The sequence below is a fragment of the Lupinus angustifolius genome, chromosome LG11, assembly GCF_001865875.1.
Source record: "Lupinus angustifolius cultivar Tanjil chromosome LG11, LupAngTanjil_v1.0, whole genome shotgun sequence".
Classification (NCBI taxonomy): domain Eukaryota; kingdom Viridiplantae; phylum Streptophyta; class Magnoliopsida; order Fabales; family Fabaceae; genus Lupinus; species Lupinus angustifolius.
Window position 1 is genome coordinate 4307459 of NC_032019.1, and position 17280 is coordinate 4324738.

Consider the following 17280-nt stretch of genomic DNA (forward strand, 5'->3'; position numbering starts at 1 on the left):
TAATTTTAAACTAGTAAAACCACTTAAGCTACAACTTTAATATGATTAACACGTGTAAAGTGTCAATATTTTTTTGGTACCACTCATGATATTTTTTACCATTTTGGGTAAGAAATTAATCTCTTTTAAGTTACGTGATTATATGTCTCTCTTTCAACAAGTATAACTCTCAGAAATCAAATCGTGGACATTTTGATCATTTTAAGGTCTAGCAGAGTTTTATATCACTATACTAATACATTGTTCTTATAGCGTGAAGATTTGATATTAGTAATGTACATTGCTTTATTTCAATCTTATAATTGTAGTTACCTAAAACGGAAGTTGATGAATAGGGCAAGTTGGAGCAGGTGAAATGAATCCAGAAATTGGTCCGGTCAGTGTGAGACATTCCCATGCGAGTAGTGGTGGTCTTCCTTGGTTAAACTGTCGCACATAGTCGTACTCATATGACTATATGACTAAAACCATTCACATTCATTTCATCCTTTTTTTTCTTGGCTGCACATACCTTGTTTACACTTTACACTAGAGATTAGATCTATTGTCAGCCACTTGTTTTTACACTCATTTTCATCCACATACATGAATGCAATACTTGTTAAGTGTTATCTCCCGCACACAAATTAAGTAATACATGAGAGAGATGAACCATGTGTTACTCATCCAAAGCATATTTGACTTTCGGTGACATACCAATAAAGTTATAAATTCATAATTCTAGACTATACTCGATTACGATCATACCACCTGATTGAGAATTTATTTCTATATGTAGGCCCAAAGTATATTGGTTCGACCAAAACCAGTCCAAAAGGTCAACCATATGCCCAATGTGGTCAACCAACTAACAAACAGGCTCATCGATCAACCAATGTGCCCACAAGCCGACCAATATGTCACTCCTATGGCCAATATTGCCTACTAGCCGATCGCCACCTAACAAATGAAGTCCAAAATCAACCAAGAAGATCTAGCATCTATCCAACTAATTGGGTCAAATTTTGGCCTTCCGACCAAAACCTAAATGGTCCAAAGCTGACCAAGATCTAATAAAACCTAGCAATGTCTGTGATCTATTTTGTAAGGTAACTTACAATGGAAGACTTCCCTAGATGATATCTAGGAGTCATCATAGGATCATGCACTGGCATGCATGCTTTGATTGATTAATTGACAAGACAAGAGCAGACTACCTTAATATAAACATCATTCAACCTTTCTTTATAGCAAACCAAGCTCATCCCAAAAGTAAGTATAATAGATGATGTCATTTACACATTATATTTAGTATATTCTCCCTCACTTCTCTATACCATACTTTTTGTAGCTTATATTTAATCCCTATAAACATTGACTGAGGATAAGAGTCCATTTTCAAATACTCGCTCAAGCAATCCAAGGTCGATCATCAACTCGGTTCAACACTATTATTATTGCAATATCTCAAAGATTTGTCCTCAACCAAATTAAAGCTCAAACCAATCCATTTAAGATTTGCTTTAACCCAATTTGGAGAAATACCTTTGTCACATCATCAATCAACCATACTAAGAACACCATGTACAATAATTTCTATAATCCTCCAAGCTAACTTTTTGTTAAGGGGGACTAACTTTAAACAAGATGTGATAATTTTAAGAATAAGATATCCCCTCTGAGCTAAACGACGTAAATATCCAATCCTGAAACTACATGCTCATTCTAGATGCTCAATTATTGTACGTATCATGTTGAATTTTTCAACTAGGCTTAGTCATGTTCCAAGACACATTGCATATCATCTAGAATAAAAACAAATCTCACTGTGGGAAGTGAGATATATGAATCAAAATAGACTATATTTTGTGAAAGATGCTTTTGACCACATTGTACACGATTAAATACTAAAAAAAATAGATTTCTTACGATTATATGAGGTCAATATAGATTATGTTAAAGTTTAATTTTAAAATCAATTGACAACAAAATGAGCAGTACAATTAATCATATATTTAAACCACATTTATAAAAATGATGTGTGATTTACTTCACAAATTTGTAACTACTAGAAAAATGATATTTGGAAATATAATTTGAATACATGGATTTTTTAATAATGTTTTGTGTGGGTGGATATGTATTTTTAATAAATATATTGGGATTCATAAATTTTAATGAGAAATAAAATATCAAAGTGGCTTAAAGAAATATCATCGTTTGCTAATATAGGGGAAAATATGTGTTGTTCCGCATATACGTATCAATCCATGTATAATTATATTTTATTGATTAAAAATTATAGAATTTAAAAATTGAAGAACATATTTTTACTTTTGTTACAATCAAATACAGTGCATGAAATTGCACACACTATAGAACATCAAGTATCATCGTTAATGCATTTGTGAATGCAACTAAACCGACATAAACTAGACTAAATGCGCAAATCTAGCCTCGTGATACGAAATTAAGTACATTCTTTAGAAAGTGAGATTCTACAATCATAGAATTTTATATACAACCATACTTATTATTTGAGATTATTAATTACATTATACTTTATTTGTGATCGATTGAAAATTGAACCTTAAACCATTTGTTCCGAATTAAATGAATATAAATCATCAAACTTTTATATGCTTAAATATTTAGATGTTCTGACTTCTGAGTATGGAGATTAGTTCCACCTTTATCTTTCTAACCTTATAAAAGATGAGGATTTCATTGATCTAATGGTTTGAAATGTGACACAATACTCCTATTCATAGTAATAGCCCGCAAAAATATTCTCACCCACGTGTAAAAGAGAATGTTTTCCTTTGCTATATGTGGATATATGCATGGGGACAAGTGTATAAAATACTTTAACAATAATAGAATAAAAGAAAGAAGAAATACTGAGATACATCTTTATAATGAAGATACATTATTTGAATATTGCATATAGGGTGGCCCAATGTATATATTGGCCTAAAACAATTTTAATTTTAATTTTTTTTTCTTCTTCTTTAAACTAATGTAATCATGATAATTTTTATAATTTTTATTTGGGGCTCAAAATAAAATGATACATCTTTTATGTGATGAGATAATATCAACCACGATATTTTATGAGAGGTTAAGAGATCTTAAAGTAATAAAATGGCTATTACTTTATATGCCTTATATTTACATCGCCTCCAATGATTTATAGCATCTTCATAAGTAGGGTCGTTAAAACATTGGTTATGAAACAATAAATAAGTACTGAAATTAATAATAGCTTAGGATTGATTGTAAAAACCGTTAGTACAATTTTATTTTTTCTTTTATGACAAGAACGGCCATGTGACACAGCTGTTTTTTTTATTTTAATCTATTTTCACTTTGGAATGGTGCACTGCATAATCACACCATATTCTACTTCACTTTTGGTACAGCTTCAACTTCTTTCAGAAAAATAATAAAACATAATATGGAAATTAAGGAAGGAATATGAAAATTTAGAAATTAAAATAGTAAATTCAATAAAATAAAATAAGAGAGGTGCAGTATTATGTTTACTATAGATTGGCATGGTTATTTATTATTAACTACTATAGATTCTATAAGTGAGATAAAGTACTATTTATTGCTCCTTAACCAAGGCCTCATTTTAACGGGAGAAGTTCCTTTAAAAGTTTAAAGACACATGCTTTAAATTATCATTAATTACTATAGATTCTACAAGGTAGATAAAGTATAAGTATTAATGTAACTTAATTAAACATTATATAGTGCATATATATTAAAGATATAGTAGGAAGGAAAGAAGGAAGATGAATAGAGGTGAATTAGGCCGTATTTGGGGACTTGAACCAAAAAAGAGAAATGAGTCTACACTTAATTTGGCCATGAAATTCATCAAACTCACATCTTGGTTTTCTAATCCCAAAGCTAAATCCTCATTGGTTGATAAGATCTATTATCAATGAACTTAGTTAAAAAAAGTGCCTCCATTACCACTCCCACACCTGGCTCATTCCATGCTGTCACTATCACCCTTCCATCATTATCAACATTTCTCTTCACCTTATATACTCCTACCTACTCATTACTCTCACATTATACATTCTATAATCTTCTATATTCATTCATCACTATTCTTATTCCTCCTACAATGAAGGTTAGTATTCTCTCATTCTCTAGTTTCTAGTACATCAACCTTGTATAACTTTCTTTATCATAAGAGAAAATGTGGGTCCTTGTTTATTTCTCTAGAAAGAAAGTTGTACAAATTTCCTAGTCCAAATAACATTATTGGTCTTTTTAATACTTGGTGTTTTGATCATTTGCAGTTTCTAAGTTGGATGCAAAACAAATTTAATGGAAAGCAAGATAACAGAAAACCAAACACATATACAAGTAACTCATGTAAGTCTTTGTCATTATCCATGTGTATTTTTATGTAGTTTTTTTACCTTAGTCAATGCTTGATTTTTCTAGAAGTAATGAGATTTAAGCATATCCATTGGTTGATACACATAAAAACACACAGTTCCTTCTAACTGAAGGAAGGGTGACAGAAATGGGAACACATATAGAGATAGACAAGGAGAAGACATGTTTATCTATAATTTACTTAAATGTCTCTTGAATTTCATTTTTTTAATAGTTTCCTATTAAACAGGAAAATAGAGTAACTTATTCTGTAGGGATCTCTGACATAGTGATATTAACATCTCAAAAGATTAAATTGATATGTATATATTTAAGATTAGAGAATACTAGTAAACTATTTCAGTTGAATAACTTGAGCCTTTTCCTACAGAATCTTAGAATGTTTTCCTTTGTTTTTGTGCATAGATCATGCAAAACAAGAGCCTCAAGAAGAATTCAGAGACAGGACTCATGGCTTATTGGTAATTGGAACATTTGGAAATAGCAATGAAATCAAAGAAATTCTAGATAACCAAAAAAACACTGAAGAGGATCCATCCACTTCAGAGGAAATAGCAGACTTCACTCCTGAAGAAATTGTGAAACTACAAAAGGAGTTAACCAAACTACTGAGGAAAAAGCCGAATGTCGAAAAGGAAATTTCTGAGCTTCCTCTGGATAGATTTCTCAATTGCCCTTCAAGCTTGGAGGTTGATAGGAGAATCAGCAATGCACTTTGCAATGATTCTGGTGATAAAGAAGAAGATATTGAGAAGACACTTAGTCTCATACTTGGAAAATGCAAAGATATTTGTGTAGCAGATAATAAGAAGAAAGCAATTGGAAAGAAATCTATTTCTTTCCTTCTGAAGAAAATGTTTGTTTGTAAAAGTGGATTTGCTCCAACACCAAGCCTTAGAGATACTCTTCAAGAGTCAAGAATGGAGAAGGTAACCCTTCAATTTCCATGACTATATGTCACTACAATGTTTTTACCAAAAAAGTATTTATTTGTTCTCATTGTGATACTTATATTTATACAGCTTTTGAGGACAATTCTTCACAAGAAAATATATGCCCAAAATTCTTCTCGGGCGTCGTCGATGAAGAAGTTCTTAGAGGACAGGAAGATGACAGGAAAGGGGAATGAAGATGAACCAGAGGAGAGAACTGATGATCGCTGTAAATGGGTCAAGACTGATTCTGAATGTAAGTTCATTTTGATTTTTGTGTTGTACTTGTGCTACTATTTTGCAATGAAAACATAACGCGTAACTTATACATGTTATATTTTTATTGATGAACTCTTACGCAAGTTTGGCCAAAATAAAAATCCTAGATATATGTGGCATGGACTAATGAGATCCTTTTTCTTCATGCAGATATTGTTCTAGAGATATAAAGTTTAACAGTACTGAATAAAGTTGATACAAGCAGAAAATCAAAGAGGTACATTATGAAGGAGAATGAAGTGAAAAGCTCACAATTTTTTACTACCAAATTGGGTTTATCTGTGACCAAGAAATGGTGCAGAGAAGTTTATCTGTTTTAACGGCGCTTGCCGTTGTTTTTTTCATGGTTGTATCTGTGGATGCAGAGCAAATCATGTTATAGAAAATCATTGAAAGGTTTTCTGATATGTACCTCTTAAGCTAGATATTCTATATACTGTACACATAATTCTCACCTTGTTTTTACTGCACTTTTTTCTCTGTCAATTTGCAAGTTGCCTTGTAACATGATTTGGGAATGAATAATACTTAATGTTATAGTTAGAATTCATGTAAATTACTCCTTTTCTGGGTCACTAAACATGCTTGTCAATTAAACTTTTCAGAAGAAAAAATATTAGTATGAGTGTATGACAACTTTTTTGCTAACACAATTTCCACAAGTATTTATTTATTTATTTTTAAATTTAAGAAATTTTGGTTTTATTCCCTATAATTGTTTTAGGCTTTAATCTTTATCTATGGTAGAGTTGCATGTAACATGTTTATACTAATTCATGGTGTGACCAATTAGGATATTGATACATCATTGACAATAACAAATAACAAAATTTCAGATGAAGATCACTACATCAAATTAGTGACTCCAATGTCATTCTTTTAAATTCATGATAGGTCTATGTCCTCTGCATTGAAAGTTCTATGCTTCTTATTGTCCTATAGAGCAAACAAAGTGACACCGACAACTTCGTCATTTCCTCTACCTAGTAATTGTTGTAGATAATTTTCTATACTATGATGATTGATTAATACATTAAATCAACTAAAGTATACCTTACTGTAGAAATAATGTGTCAGAAGACTAATTTTATATATTAACGTGTTACATAAATCTTTATATGGATCGTGATTTGGACGATCTCAAACCCATGTGTTCCGTGACTCCCTCTATTTCTTGATTTGTTTCAATCTACATTTCTCTAGAATTATTCAATAAATTCTCAAGGTTATATGTATCATGGGATTGTAAAAGGTTAACAAATGTTACATATTACTTTTCATCATATATAAAATAATATTTAAGATTAGTAGAATAATATATCATTATTTATGTAAATATAGGGATAGATTTTATATGTACACATTATCTGGGTTAGATCTAGGTTATACTTTGGGTCAGCCTATACCCAAATGTACTGGTAGACCCAAATTCATCCCCCAACATTATTAAAGATGAAATCCAAACAAATAGCCTTACCAAAATATCATATAGGATTCAAGTGCATATAGAAATGATATTCTAATGCTAATTTTTCATTTATTTCTGACACCATTTTTTTTACCTCCAATAATAGTTGCATACAACAGGTATGAGTAAGATCTCAAGACTTACTGTTTAAAGACTCATTCTTCCTGTTTCACACAGATGTTATGATCAAATTTGTACATAAATTAATCAATATAAAATCTCCCTTTAACATGAGTTAAAATGAAAAGAAACAAATATATTTAGTGAAACTCATATATTGTTGTGTTGTATCATTCATCATTGGTATAACTATATAGTAAATGATGTAAGTGTATATAAATCTTTATACCGAAAATATAAAATTGAAAGATGTTGCATCTTAAAATGAAAGTAGTGAGATCAACCACACTTTGGCTTTTTGTTCCAACTCTTTAGTTCAATTCATTCCTTAACCTCAACAAATCGTTGACTTTTCCTCACACTTCTCTCACTTCTTCATAGTTCAGATAAAAATTCTTTTTTTACTCTTCCTTCTCGTTAGATCCAAAACTCTCTTCAATGTCTTGGCTCTTAGTTATTGCTTTTCTATTGTTGCAATCTCTGTGCATTGAAGCTTCTGTTCATGATTACAATGCGGAGAAATTCTATGCCAAAGGCAACGCCTTTGTTGTCCATGGAGGCAGTGAAGGAATTTACTCCTTTGCCCCGAATCACAATGAGACTTCTTTAGCAGCTGCAAATGGTGACTCTTACATTAGGTTACTAAATTTCACTTCACCTTTCTCATTCATATCATTTATGGGTTTTATGGGGTTTTCCTTAAATCACTTTCCTTTAACATCTTTCTTCATTTGCATTATCATCCCCAGATTTAGAATTGTCTTGACAAAATTATGTGATGTGTTTGACTTTTTGGATTCATCTATTATTATTGTAAATCAGAGAGTTGAATCAACCTCGGATTGTGTATTGAAATTTGAAAGTTTAGCTGAAGCCACCAATTTATTTCAATGTGTAAAATTTACAAACTTAATCATCAGATTTGGAAAGTAAAGTTGCTAGTGTACTCATAAAGATTGCAGAAATTTGATATGAACTTTACTTCATTTTTCTTTTAGCTGTAACCTTTAAGTCCCAAAACATGATATACTATGTAGCCCTTATTTTACCCTTCTGGTAATTGTGCTGAAGTTTGATCACTTTGATGTTATTTGATTAGATCTTAATGTTGTGATTTGAAACCCAGGTTTGAAACGATCAAATTCCGTAGAAACAAGGACTTCACTAACTTTAGCTCATGGCCGATTCAGGCAGTTGTTTTTGAAGTTAAAGATAGAGAGACAATTGGAGGTTCGGCCTATGGGGGTCAAAGGGCAGTCTGTTGCACGGGTGATCTAGCGAAATTGGGTGTATGTACTGAAGGACATGTCATTCACCGCCCTTCTGCAGAGAATTCTGATTGGCCTCAAGTTTTTGGTGTCTCTTTCGACATGGATGATGAAGAAGCCGTGCTGCCGTTGAAGTCTATACAAATCACGAAGACTGGGATGTATAACTTGTATTTCATTCATTGTGATACAAGGCTTAAGGAATTGGTTGTAGAAGGGAAAACTGTATGGAAAAACCCGTCTGGTTATCTGCCTGGTAGAATGGCGCCAATGAAGATTTTCTACCAGTTCATGTCTTTTGCATTTATTTTACTTGGAATCTTTTGGTTCTCTAAGTATGCTACATTTTGGAGGGAAGTGTTTCCACTGCAGAACTGCATTACCCTAGTAATAACCCTAGGCATGTTTGAGATGGCTCTGTGGTACTTTGACTATGCTGAATTCAATGAAACCGGAATAAGGCCAACTGGAACAACCATATGGGCAGTCACCTTCGGGACTGTTAAGCGCACAGTGTCGCGTTTGATCATTTTAATTGTTTCAATGGGCTATGGTGTTGTGAGACCTACCCTTGGTGGGCTTACGTCAAAGGTAGTTATGCTCGGAGGAACCTTCTTTGTTGCATCTGAAGTTCTTGAAATGGTTGAAAATGTTGGTGCTGTCAGTGATCTTTCTGGGAAGGCAAGACTGTTTTTGGTTCTTCCTTCTGCAGTATTGGATGTGTTCTTCATTCTTTGGATTTTCACTTCCCTCTCTGCAACTTTGCACAAGCTTCAGGTACTCATGCAAGGTTATATTGTCGCAATATTGTTCCTTTCACAAAACTCATGTCAGCCTTTTCTTTTGTTTCATATATATATATAGGGAGTGAATCAAGTTAGAACAATTGTTATTGTGAGAAATGAGAATAGTTAATATGGACCATTGGTGTTAAAAACTGTTCATAACCGTTTACGGTGTTAAAAACTGAGTTATTGTTTCCAGGGTTCAAGTATCAGACCCCAGTTATCTTACCCCACTTGTCTGATTCTGTTTCATAGCTTATATTTACAAATTAGGCCATTATCTAGGACTTTTGATGTGATGCTGCACCTTGCAACCATGTAATGTGATGCATTTTTTATCACTTTGTCGTGACTTTTGATATAAATATCTAAAAACGACCTTTCTCTGCTTATGCAATATGACAGGCCAGAAGGATGATGGTAAAACTGGATATTTACAGGAAGTTCACTAACGCTTTGGCTGTAGCTGTGATTGTATCTGTAGGATGGATCTGCTATGAGGTAATCCACTGATGTGTACAATGACATTTCAATTGTTTCGAATGTTCACTAGGCCTAATTGGTCTATTCAATCAGCGAGCGATTCGGATGCCATAAACAACTTAAAACAAGCTGTAAACGTTGGTCTAGGCCAGGAAATGTGCTGCAAAAGTAGATGTTATTTGCATGCTCAAAAAAAGAATCTTTTAGTTCATTCTTAATAAAAAAAACTCTTCGATGATATTCAAAACCAGATCTTAAGTTATATTTACATACCTTAATAACTTGGGTTTGGGATAATTTATAAAATACATATGCCTGTGACAAAGAAGATAGGTAAGTTTGTGAATTTGTAGTCCTAATATTAGAATATTTTTTTATAATTTTAATAAGTTGAATTATACTTTGATTTAACCAATTTTTCAAGTGCTTATCTTTCAACTTGCTCTTTCAGATTTCTTTCAAATCAAATGATATCTACAACGAGCAATGGCAGAATGCGTGGATCATCCCAGCTTTTTGGCAAGTTCTGTCATTCTCTCTTTTGTCTGTTATCTGCGCTCTTTGGGCACCATCTCAAAATTCAACAAGGTAATATCCTGAGCTCTATATCTTAAATGCCTTTCGCAATCTGTCTCAAATGACTGCAAAATCTAGATGATTTTTTTAATTTTACTATACATTGTGTCTATATATCATTTGTATCTTACTGTTGCTGTTCTTTATCACCATTCTTCACAGATATGCTTACCGAGATGATGGGAGTGACGAGTTTGATAAGGATGATACTACTTTGGCACTCATAAAACCATTAACAGTTTCTTCAAAGGATTTCGGAGGCGTGCCAGAAGCTAGACCAGTACAAGTAGGCAGCAATACAATTTCAAATGGTGGTGATTTAGAAGAAGACAAGACAGAATAAGCTAGAATGAGGTTGTGATTACTGATTATGTTGTACTTCCATTATATACACCTGAAAATTAGCTTTATGACTCTTTCTATCCTTTTATTCTTTTATTTCCTTCATTACAGTAATGTGTTCTCATTTGTTGGCATTTTCAGCTAACAGTTTCATGATAGAGTTCTTCGTTTTCCTGTGATCTCATATGTAATACTATAATTTCGAAGGTACACTGACGGGTATACTGCATGCTATGAAGGCTGAGTTTCAAAATTAAATATTAAAAAAACCATTAATAGGTAATGAAATATTTGACAGTTCATCTCCTCTATTGTATCTTTTGCATACGCTTACGAGTTAGCTTTTGAAGGATAATATAGAGAAAATAAAGACTTAAGAGTCATAAAACTTGTGAGATGTGAACAATGAGTTGAGCTATTCCATGGAGATGCTAGATACTTGGCTATTTTGGGTCATTGGTTAAATGAGATGAAGTTGAGGGACAAGGGATTGAGTTGTTTGCATGACATGAGGGGTTTGAGTTGTTTGCACTAAGTTCATAAGTTCAAACATAATATCAGTACCAAAAATGAGATGTCTGAGCTTTTCCTTGATTAGCCTATTAGCTTATGAGTTGGCTTAATAGGTATTGTTTTACCTTGGAAAAACAAAATGACAGTATTGATGTTAGGTACTATTTAATTATCATAATAGTATGCTAGTATTTTTATGGGGAAAAGCATCTTAAATTCTTAATCCACGAGACTATTAATGCAATATATATGTTCATTTTGTATGACCCTATATTCCGATATAGGACTCCTATTTTCGTTTTCGTTTACTAAAAAGGAAAAAGCCCGTATACAACTTATATAGACCATCAAGTGTATTGAAGATTTTCTCTTAGCAATTACCCTGCATACGAACTTTTGTTCACAATAATCATATGGTGTTGAACATATGATTTATCTTATCACTAAAAGTATCAAAAGTATACTATCTACCAGAGCAGCACAACTGGTAGATTGCATAGACGACAACCCTTACCCAACCAACATACCTCTCCTCTCGGCTCAACCATCACCCCCTCGTACAACTGCCGCACAACCCAACAACCACCACCCAGACCCACTCTTCTTCCACTCTCACCTCGGGTCACCACACCCCTCCCTCCCGATCGTCCTACATGCCAGGTGAAGGTGGTGAGGGAAATTTGTAAAGGGCAAATTTGCTATTTTGACTTTTTATTTATTTTATGCCATTTCAATCTCAAGTGTTCAATAAATCATTGGTGATCACGATAGATGCATTGCTGCTGCACTTTATGTATGCAGTAATAAAGAATTAGACCACAATCATTTAGCCTTGTGGTCACCATGATCACTTTAACATAAGTGCATGAAATTCTGAGTTCTATCTCACCCAACCCTTTAATGTGGTTATCCCTCCTCTTCTCTAGGGACAAACATACCCTTTCCAGAGTCATTGACCCCATACATTGATGTACTAAATTACAAAAAGTTAAGTGGTATACATTGTTGCTCCTTTAGTGTGTTTTCTATGCTGACATGATAGAACTTTTATTATTAGTAAAAATTGAAAATCAAACTTAAAACAAATCAAATACCCCCCTTCCCCCTTATCTTACAAAGGACCATACCTTTAAGAAATATTAAATTTCCACCCTTTTTAGCTAGGAAGGGACACTGAAGCTACTTCAGATGTTTTGTACAAATTAAAGCTGAACACTTAACATATAAGAAATTCTGGCATAATTCCCTTAAAATGATAAGATTGTATGCTTACAAGGTACCATTCAATTTTCCCAATTAGAGGAAATTCGTCTTCTTTCTAAATTAGTCCCATAAACCTCTCAATATAAAGTTAGAACTGTCTAACTTCTTTGGTAGAAGAAATAAATGGACAAAAGATCCAGTTACATAATTGGTAACCAAATATACCATGATTCTTTATTGAAGCAAGGCCCTCTTAGCAAAGTGAACTTATCAGAAATTCCCATTTTGTGGTGTATGCATTCATCTAAGATTTGTATTCTGTATGAATCTCAGAAACATAAGACACATACTAAAAGGCAAAGGTCATCTAACATTTCAATTTCAACATGCAACTATTAGTGCCAAAGATAACAAATTGTATAGAAGTGACTTGAAGCTACAAAAGAAACACATTTTTAACCTTAGAGTAATACATAAAAACACACATACAACAAATTGCAATATAAACAAATGAAATAAAATCTAGAATGTGGTATGAAATCAAATAACATGCTTACAGGCAGCAGCGTTAAGGCTGAGCTACTTGGCTTTTCAGGAAGCTATAATAATCTTCACAAGATTATTTAAAAAATCCTGAATGGTAAACCTTAAGGAAATCTCAGATTGGCCAGTACTCAATCACCTGAACGCTCCGTGAAAAAAATTAAAAGAATGTGTCCTAGCTTCTAGGTTGCGAAACTAACTTCACTGCATCATCAATTAGATCTTCTCCTCAAGTGCTGAGAAACAGGGATTCCTTCAAAAAAATCCAAAACAGCATCCTCCAGGTCTTCAACGGAATACTTAATGTAATTCTCCGGATGTCTACCACTCTCTATGTGGCACCTGAACCGCCCGAGAAATGACCTATATGCTGGTATCAGCTTCTCCGATATTGATATTCGGAGCTCTTCCCTGAGTTGAGAATCCGGTATCAACCAAACACATTGAGTCCTATGAACCTCTTCAAACATAGCATTAAAAGCCTTGAACCTTTCTCTCAAAGCACTCTTTGACACCCCCGAAGAAAAACCACCACTCACATGCAACCCTTCATCTCTCAAACAATACAACACCCTCACCCAAGTTGCTCTCTGGTAGCTAGTAGCAGCCTGCCGGAACTTCCCGGTAAGTTTCCTCAAATAATCATCACCAATCATCTCCCTCAATTCAGTAGACCCTCTCACCTTCTGAACAATGTAGTGGACATTGTTCATAATAAACAGGTGAGACAAAGAAGTGTCCTTATAATGCGTAGACTTACCATCCAAATTAAACTGCAATATTACAATAATCCAAATCAAGTGAATAGACAAAGGTGCCTTCCCCTCAAGCTCCTCGAAATCCATATCCGGGGTTGAAGGATCACCCGAATATCTCGACCCGGTGGAAGGCTTCGACACAATGAGCTCATTCAAAGTCATCTTATAATCAGAGATCAAACTGATATAATTCATGACATACCTAGTCAAAGGATGAATTGTACCACCAGGGACAGGAACCTTAGAAGGTTCCCTCAACACAGCATTCTCAAACTCAGACAAAATCCCTCTAGCAGCCTCAGCCAACCTAGAAAGAATCTCGGCTGCCTGAACCCGAATCGAATCGGATGACTTAGAATCAAACACAAGATCAATATCAGGTATCAAATCCATCAAAGCATCATGAAGGTCAAGAATCTTAAACAACTTCTCAGGTGACCTCCTACTAATACTAATAGCCTCAGCAAAATTAAAAAGCTGAATAGCAGGACCTTTCACAGTTTCCATAAAACAAGCATCATCAATACAAGTTCCAACCCCATCAAAGATTTGTTCACATAACTTCTTCTCACTCGCGAAAAGTGTTCTAACACAAACCTTAGCAGCTCTAATCCAACGCCTGATCTTGGTTTCAAGCTGCTCCCATTCCAATCTCTGAACATCACCAATGCTCAATTTTTCGATCCCTAGTTTTCGAAAACTCGCATCAACTGCTGATTTTCTCACACTTCCATATACCTGAATGCATTCACGTAAGTAACCTGAAGAGATCATTCGTTCTGCGATGCAGCGAAGATCATAGACAACTTCAGAAGGAATCAGATCGATCTCGCGAATACTACTAGTTGAACGGTAGCTACTATTAACACTTACGCTAGAACCAGTTCCTTCACTGTTAAAACGAAAGAGCTTGTTAGCTTCATCGTTACAATGGTTACTATCATTAGCAGCTTCATGATGAACCGGAGAAGAAGAAGATGAAGATGAAGATGGAGGTTGTTGTTCTTGTTCTTGTTCGGTGATGGAATCAGCTTCGATGGGGATTGTGTTGGAGATGAGGATGTTGCGAAACTCGTCTTCGAGGCGAGCCATGGCGATCTGAACGGCGGAGTTGACTTTGTTCTGGTCATCGGAGAGTGAGGTGGAGGAGATTGAGCGTTGGATTTCATCCACGGCTTGGAGGTAGCGATCGACTTCGTGGCGGTCGCCGTCGAAGATCATCTTCTCACGCGCTTCCTCCGACGCGGTGGAGTCCCATCGGAGTATTATCTTCTCTGCTTCAGAGAACGGTAACTTCTCCGGCGTCATCGGCGGCGGCGACGAATCCATAAAGGTGGAAACTTTAGAATATGGGAAATTAGAAAGGTGATAACTTTTGTTTTGGGTGTGTAAGGAAATGGAAGATTAGTGATAGTGTTTTAGTACTATTTTGGTCTATTATTTGAGGTGATGGAAAATAAGAGGGTAGAAATAACAAATGAATAAATAAAAATGTGTTAGGTCTAGTAGTGTAAGGTTTTATTAAATTAAATTTCTAGATGATAAAATGTTCCAGAGTTCAATTCTGATAAGCGATAACACTTATTGGGAGGTTAGTCGCGTAATCAGAAAATAGTTAATTTCTTATCGAAAAAAGTGACAAATATAACACACAAAAAAGGTGGAAAAAAGAGAGAGATAATGAAGAGAGCGGTGAAATGATGACTTTGGGTGTGGATAGTTTTTGTCTGAATGTGGAATTGAGAGAGACTGCATCAAATTTGGTGTTTGGGGTAATTGAGTGTGGAAATTGAACAAAACAAAAAGTGCTTGAAGACAAATAACAATAGAGGTGGTAGTGTTTTGTTTGTGTTTGTTGTGGAACATAAGATAGACTCAAATGCTCATCTCCTACACAATTTGACTTTTAAACCTTTTTGCATGCTTGTTAACATATTCAACATACAAGTATACTTTGTAAGTATCATTTTGCTTATAAAGAGTATCACTTTGTTACTATTTTGGCAAGAATAGCAATCCCTTCTTAGATTATTATTGTTGAATGTTGATTTCTTTTTTTATCCTAATGTTTTTTTGGTGTCCTTTTTTGACTCAAGTTGTTTGTACTTCTTCTAACTATTCAATATTTTAACTGTTTTTCCATTAAGATTATGAAGTTTTTTCCTTCAAAACATGGCTAAGGATCCCAATAGAGAAGGGACTGGTGAGTCACACATATTCAACAAGTTATACCATTTGGTTCAACGCATGTCAAGGTCTAACACAAACTCTAAACTGAGAGAGCTTTTCAAAAGAATTAAAATAATTTATTAAGATTATAACTTTCTTTAAAGTTTACCTTTTCATCTTTTTTGGGATTCAAAATTATTTAATAAACTAACAAGTTACCCGTGCATCAGCATGGGGGCAATATTTCTTTGCTGCAAGATTAATAACACATATTACATATACATTTATATGGCTAAGAAACACATGTCACTCGTGCATTCGTATTGTTAAGAACACACATGTGACCCGTATATTCGCATGGCTAAAAACACACATGTTATCTGTACATTCGCATTACTAAGAAAACACATGTTACTCATACATTCGCATAGTTAAAACACACATATTACTCATACATTTACATTATTAAGAATACACGATTTTTTCAATTTTAAATACGATCTTTTTAATGAAAAAATGGAAATCAAATCGTTATACTATATGAGTTTTTTTATTATGAATATATTTAAAAGTTATAAAAAACTTCAATTTGGAATTTGATTTTTTTTAATTATAATAGAGAAAATTTAAAATTCAAAGAATCTGAAATATTAAAATTGAGTGGGAAAAGTGTCACAAAACTTTGATGAGGTGAAAAATGCAATTATTCTTAAATTAATGGTAAACATATACATAGATTAATGTAAAGAAATAGTTTGGATGTGAAAAATGATTTCAATCTCATATCTAATGTTCAGTGTCTATTGCATTTTAACATAACAAAAACCAAACGCTAATTAGTATTAAATTATTAACATATAAAATATATAAAAAGAAAGATAATGTGGGAATGTACATAGTAATAACATAGAATATTTTAGGAGGGGGAAAATGTGAGAATGAAGTGACATGTGGCATGAAGGGGAAAATATGAGGAGGAAACTGTAAGGGTGGAAACAGGCCAGGTCAGGCCAGGTCAGGCCAGGCTTTGCCTTAAACAGGCCCAGCCTATATAGCACATAGGAGTCTGGGCCTGGCCTGTTAGCCTGTTTAAAAAAAATTTCAAAGCCTAGGCCTGGCCTGTTTAAAAGCCTGGCCTAGCCTGTTAGCCTGTTTAAAGGCCTATTATACTATATGCTCATGAAATAGGCTACCATGTCTACATTTTAATGGGCTTATAGGCTTATTTTTAGTTAGGCCCATCTAATTCTAATAATTAAATTATATTTTTATATACATTTTTATATTAATATTACACATATATAATAATATTGCTTATATTAAAATAATATAATTTCAACATTCTTATATAATATAACTAAATAGGCCGGCCTGTTAGGCTTTATAGGCCTTTTAGGTGGCCTAAAGCCTGGCCTGTTCGTGAAAAAAGCTTGGTCTGAC

At 33.8% G+C, this 17280-nt stretch overlaps 3 protein-coding genes across 5 annotated transcripts in view; 2 read left to right on the top strand and 1 right to left on the bottom strand.

The window, feature by feature from the left end:
- The window catches only part of LOC109360545, a 15714-nt gene continuing 2381 nt past the window's right edge, over positions 3948 to 17280 (top strand). Inside the window, exons 1-5 of one of the 2 annotated variants that reach the window (XM_019605512.1) lie at positions 3948 to 4126; positions 4299 to 4374; positions 4807 to 5330; positions 5424 to 5589; positions 5763 to 5783. In XM_019605512.1, the coding sequence (XP_019461057.1) occupies positions 4121 to 4126; positions 4299 to 4374; positions 4807 to 5330; positions 5424 to 5589; positions 5763 to 5782 (792 nt within the window). In that variant the 5' untranslated portion in view covers positions 3948 to 4120 and the 3' untranslated portion in view covers position 5783. Of the gene's footprint in view, positions 4127 to 4298; positions 4375 to 4806; positions 5331 to 5423; positions 5590 to 5762; positions 6154 to 17280 lie in introns of those variants that run through there. The other variant, XM_019605511.1, reaches the window with a different exon arrangement.
- LOC109360543 (transmembrane protein 87A-like) lies at positions 7639 to 10831 on the top strand. 2 transcript variants are annotated; one of them, XM_019605510.1, is made up of 6 exons: positions 7639 to 7838; positions 8327 to 9245; positions 9659 to 9754; positions 10188 to 10324; positions 10475 to 10691; positions 10752 to 10820. In XM_019605510.1, exons 1-5 carry the CDS (start codon positions 7639 to 7641, stop codon positions 10653 to 10655), a joined length of 1533 nt encoding a protein of 510 aa, XP_019461055.1. In that variant the 3' UTR covers positions 10656 to 10691; positions 10752 to 10820. The 2 variants fall into 2 exon arrangements, with proteins under 2 accessions (XP_019461055.1, XP_019461054.1); XM_019605509.1 differs by having other exon boundaries at positions 10475 to 10831.
- Positions 12750 to 15132, bottom strand: LOC109360542 (exocyst complex component EXO70A1-like). The gene has a single exon (XM_019605508.1). It carries the CDS (start codon positions 14998 to 15000, stop codon positions 13126 to 13128), a length of 1875 nt encoding a protein of 624 aa, XP_019461053.1. The 5' UTR covers positions 15001 to 15132; the 3' UTR covers positions 12750 to 13125.

Bases quoted from the DNA above. Each gene is read 5' to 3' on its own strand.
- LOC109360543 (XM_019605509.1), top strand. From the start codon at position 7,639: ATGTCTTGGCTCTTAGTTATTGCTTTTCTATTGTTGCAATCTCTGTGC. The intron at 9,246-9,658 runs GTACTCATGCAA...GCAATATGACAG, and splicing joins CAACTTTGCACAAGCTTCAG to GCCAGAAGGATGATGGTAAA. The intron at 9,755-10,187 runs GTAATCCACTGA...TTGCTCTTTCAG, and splicing joins TAGGATGGATCTGCTATGAG to ATTTCTTTCAAATCAAATGA.
- LOC109360542 (XM_019605508.1), bottom strand. From the start codon at position 15,000: ATGGATTCGTCGCCGCCGCCGATGACGCCGGAGAAGTTACCGTTCTCT.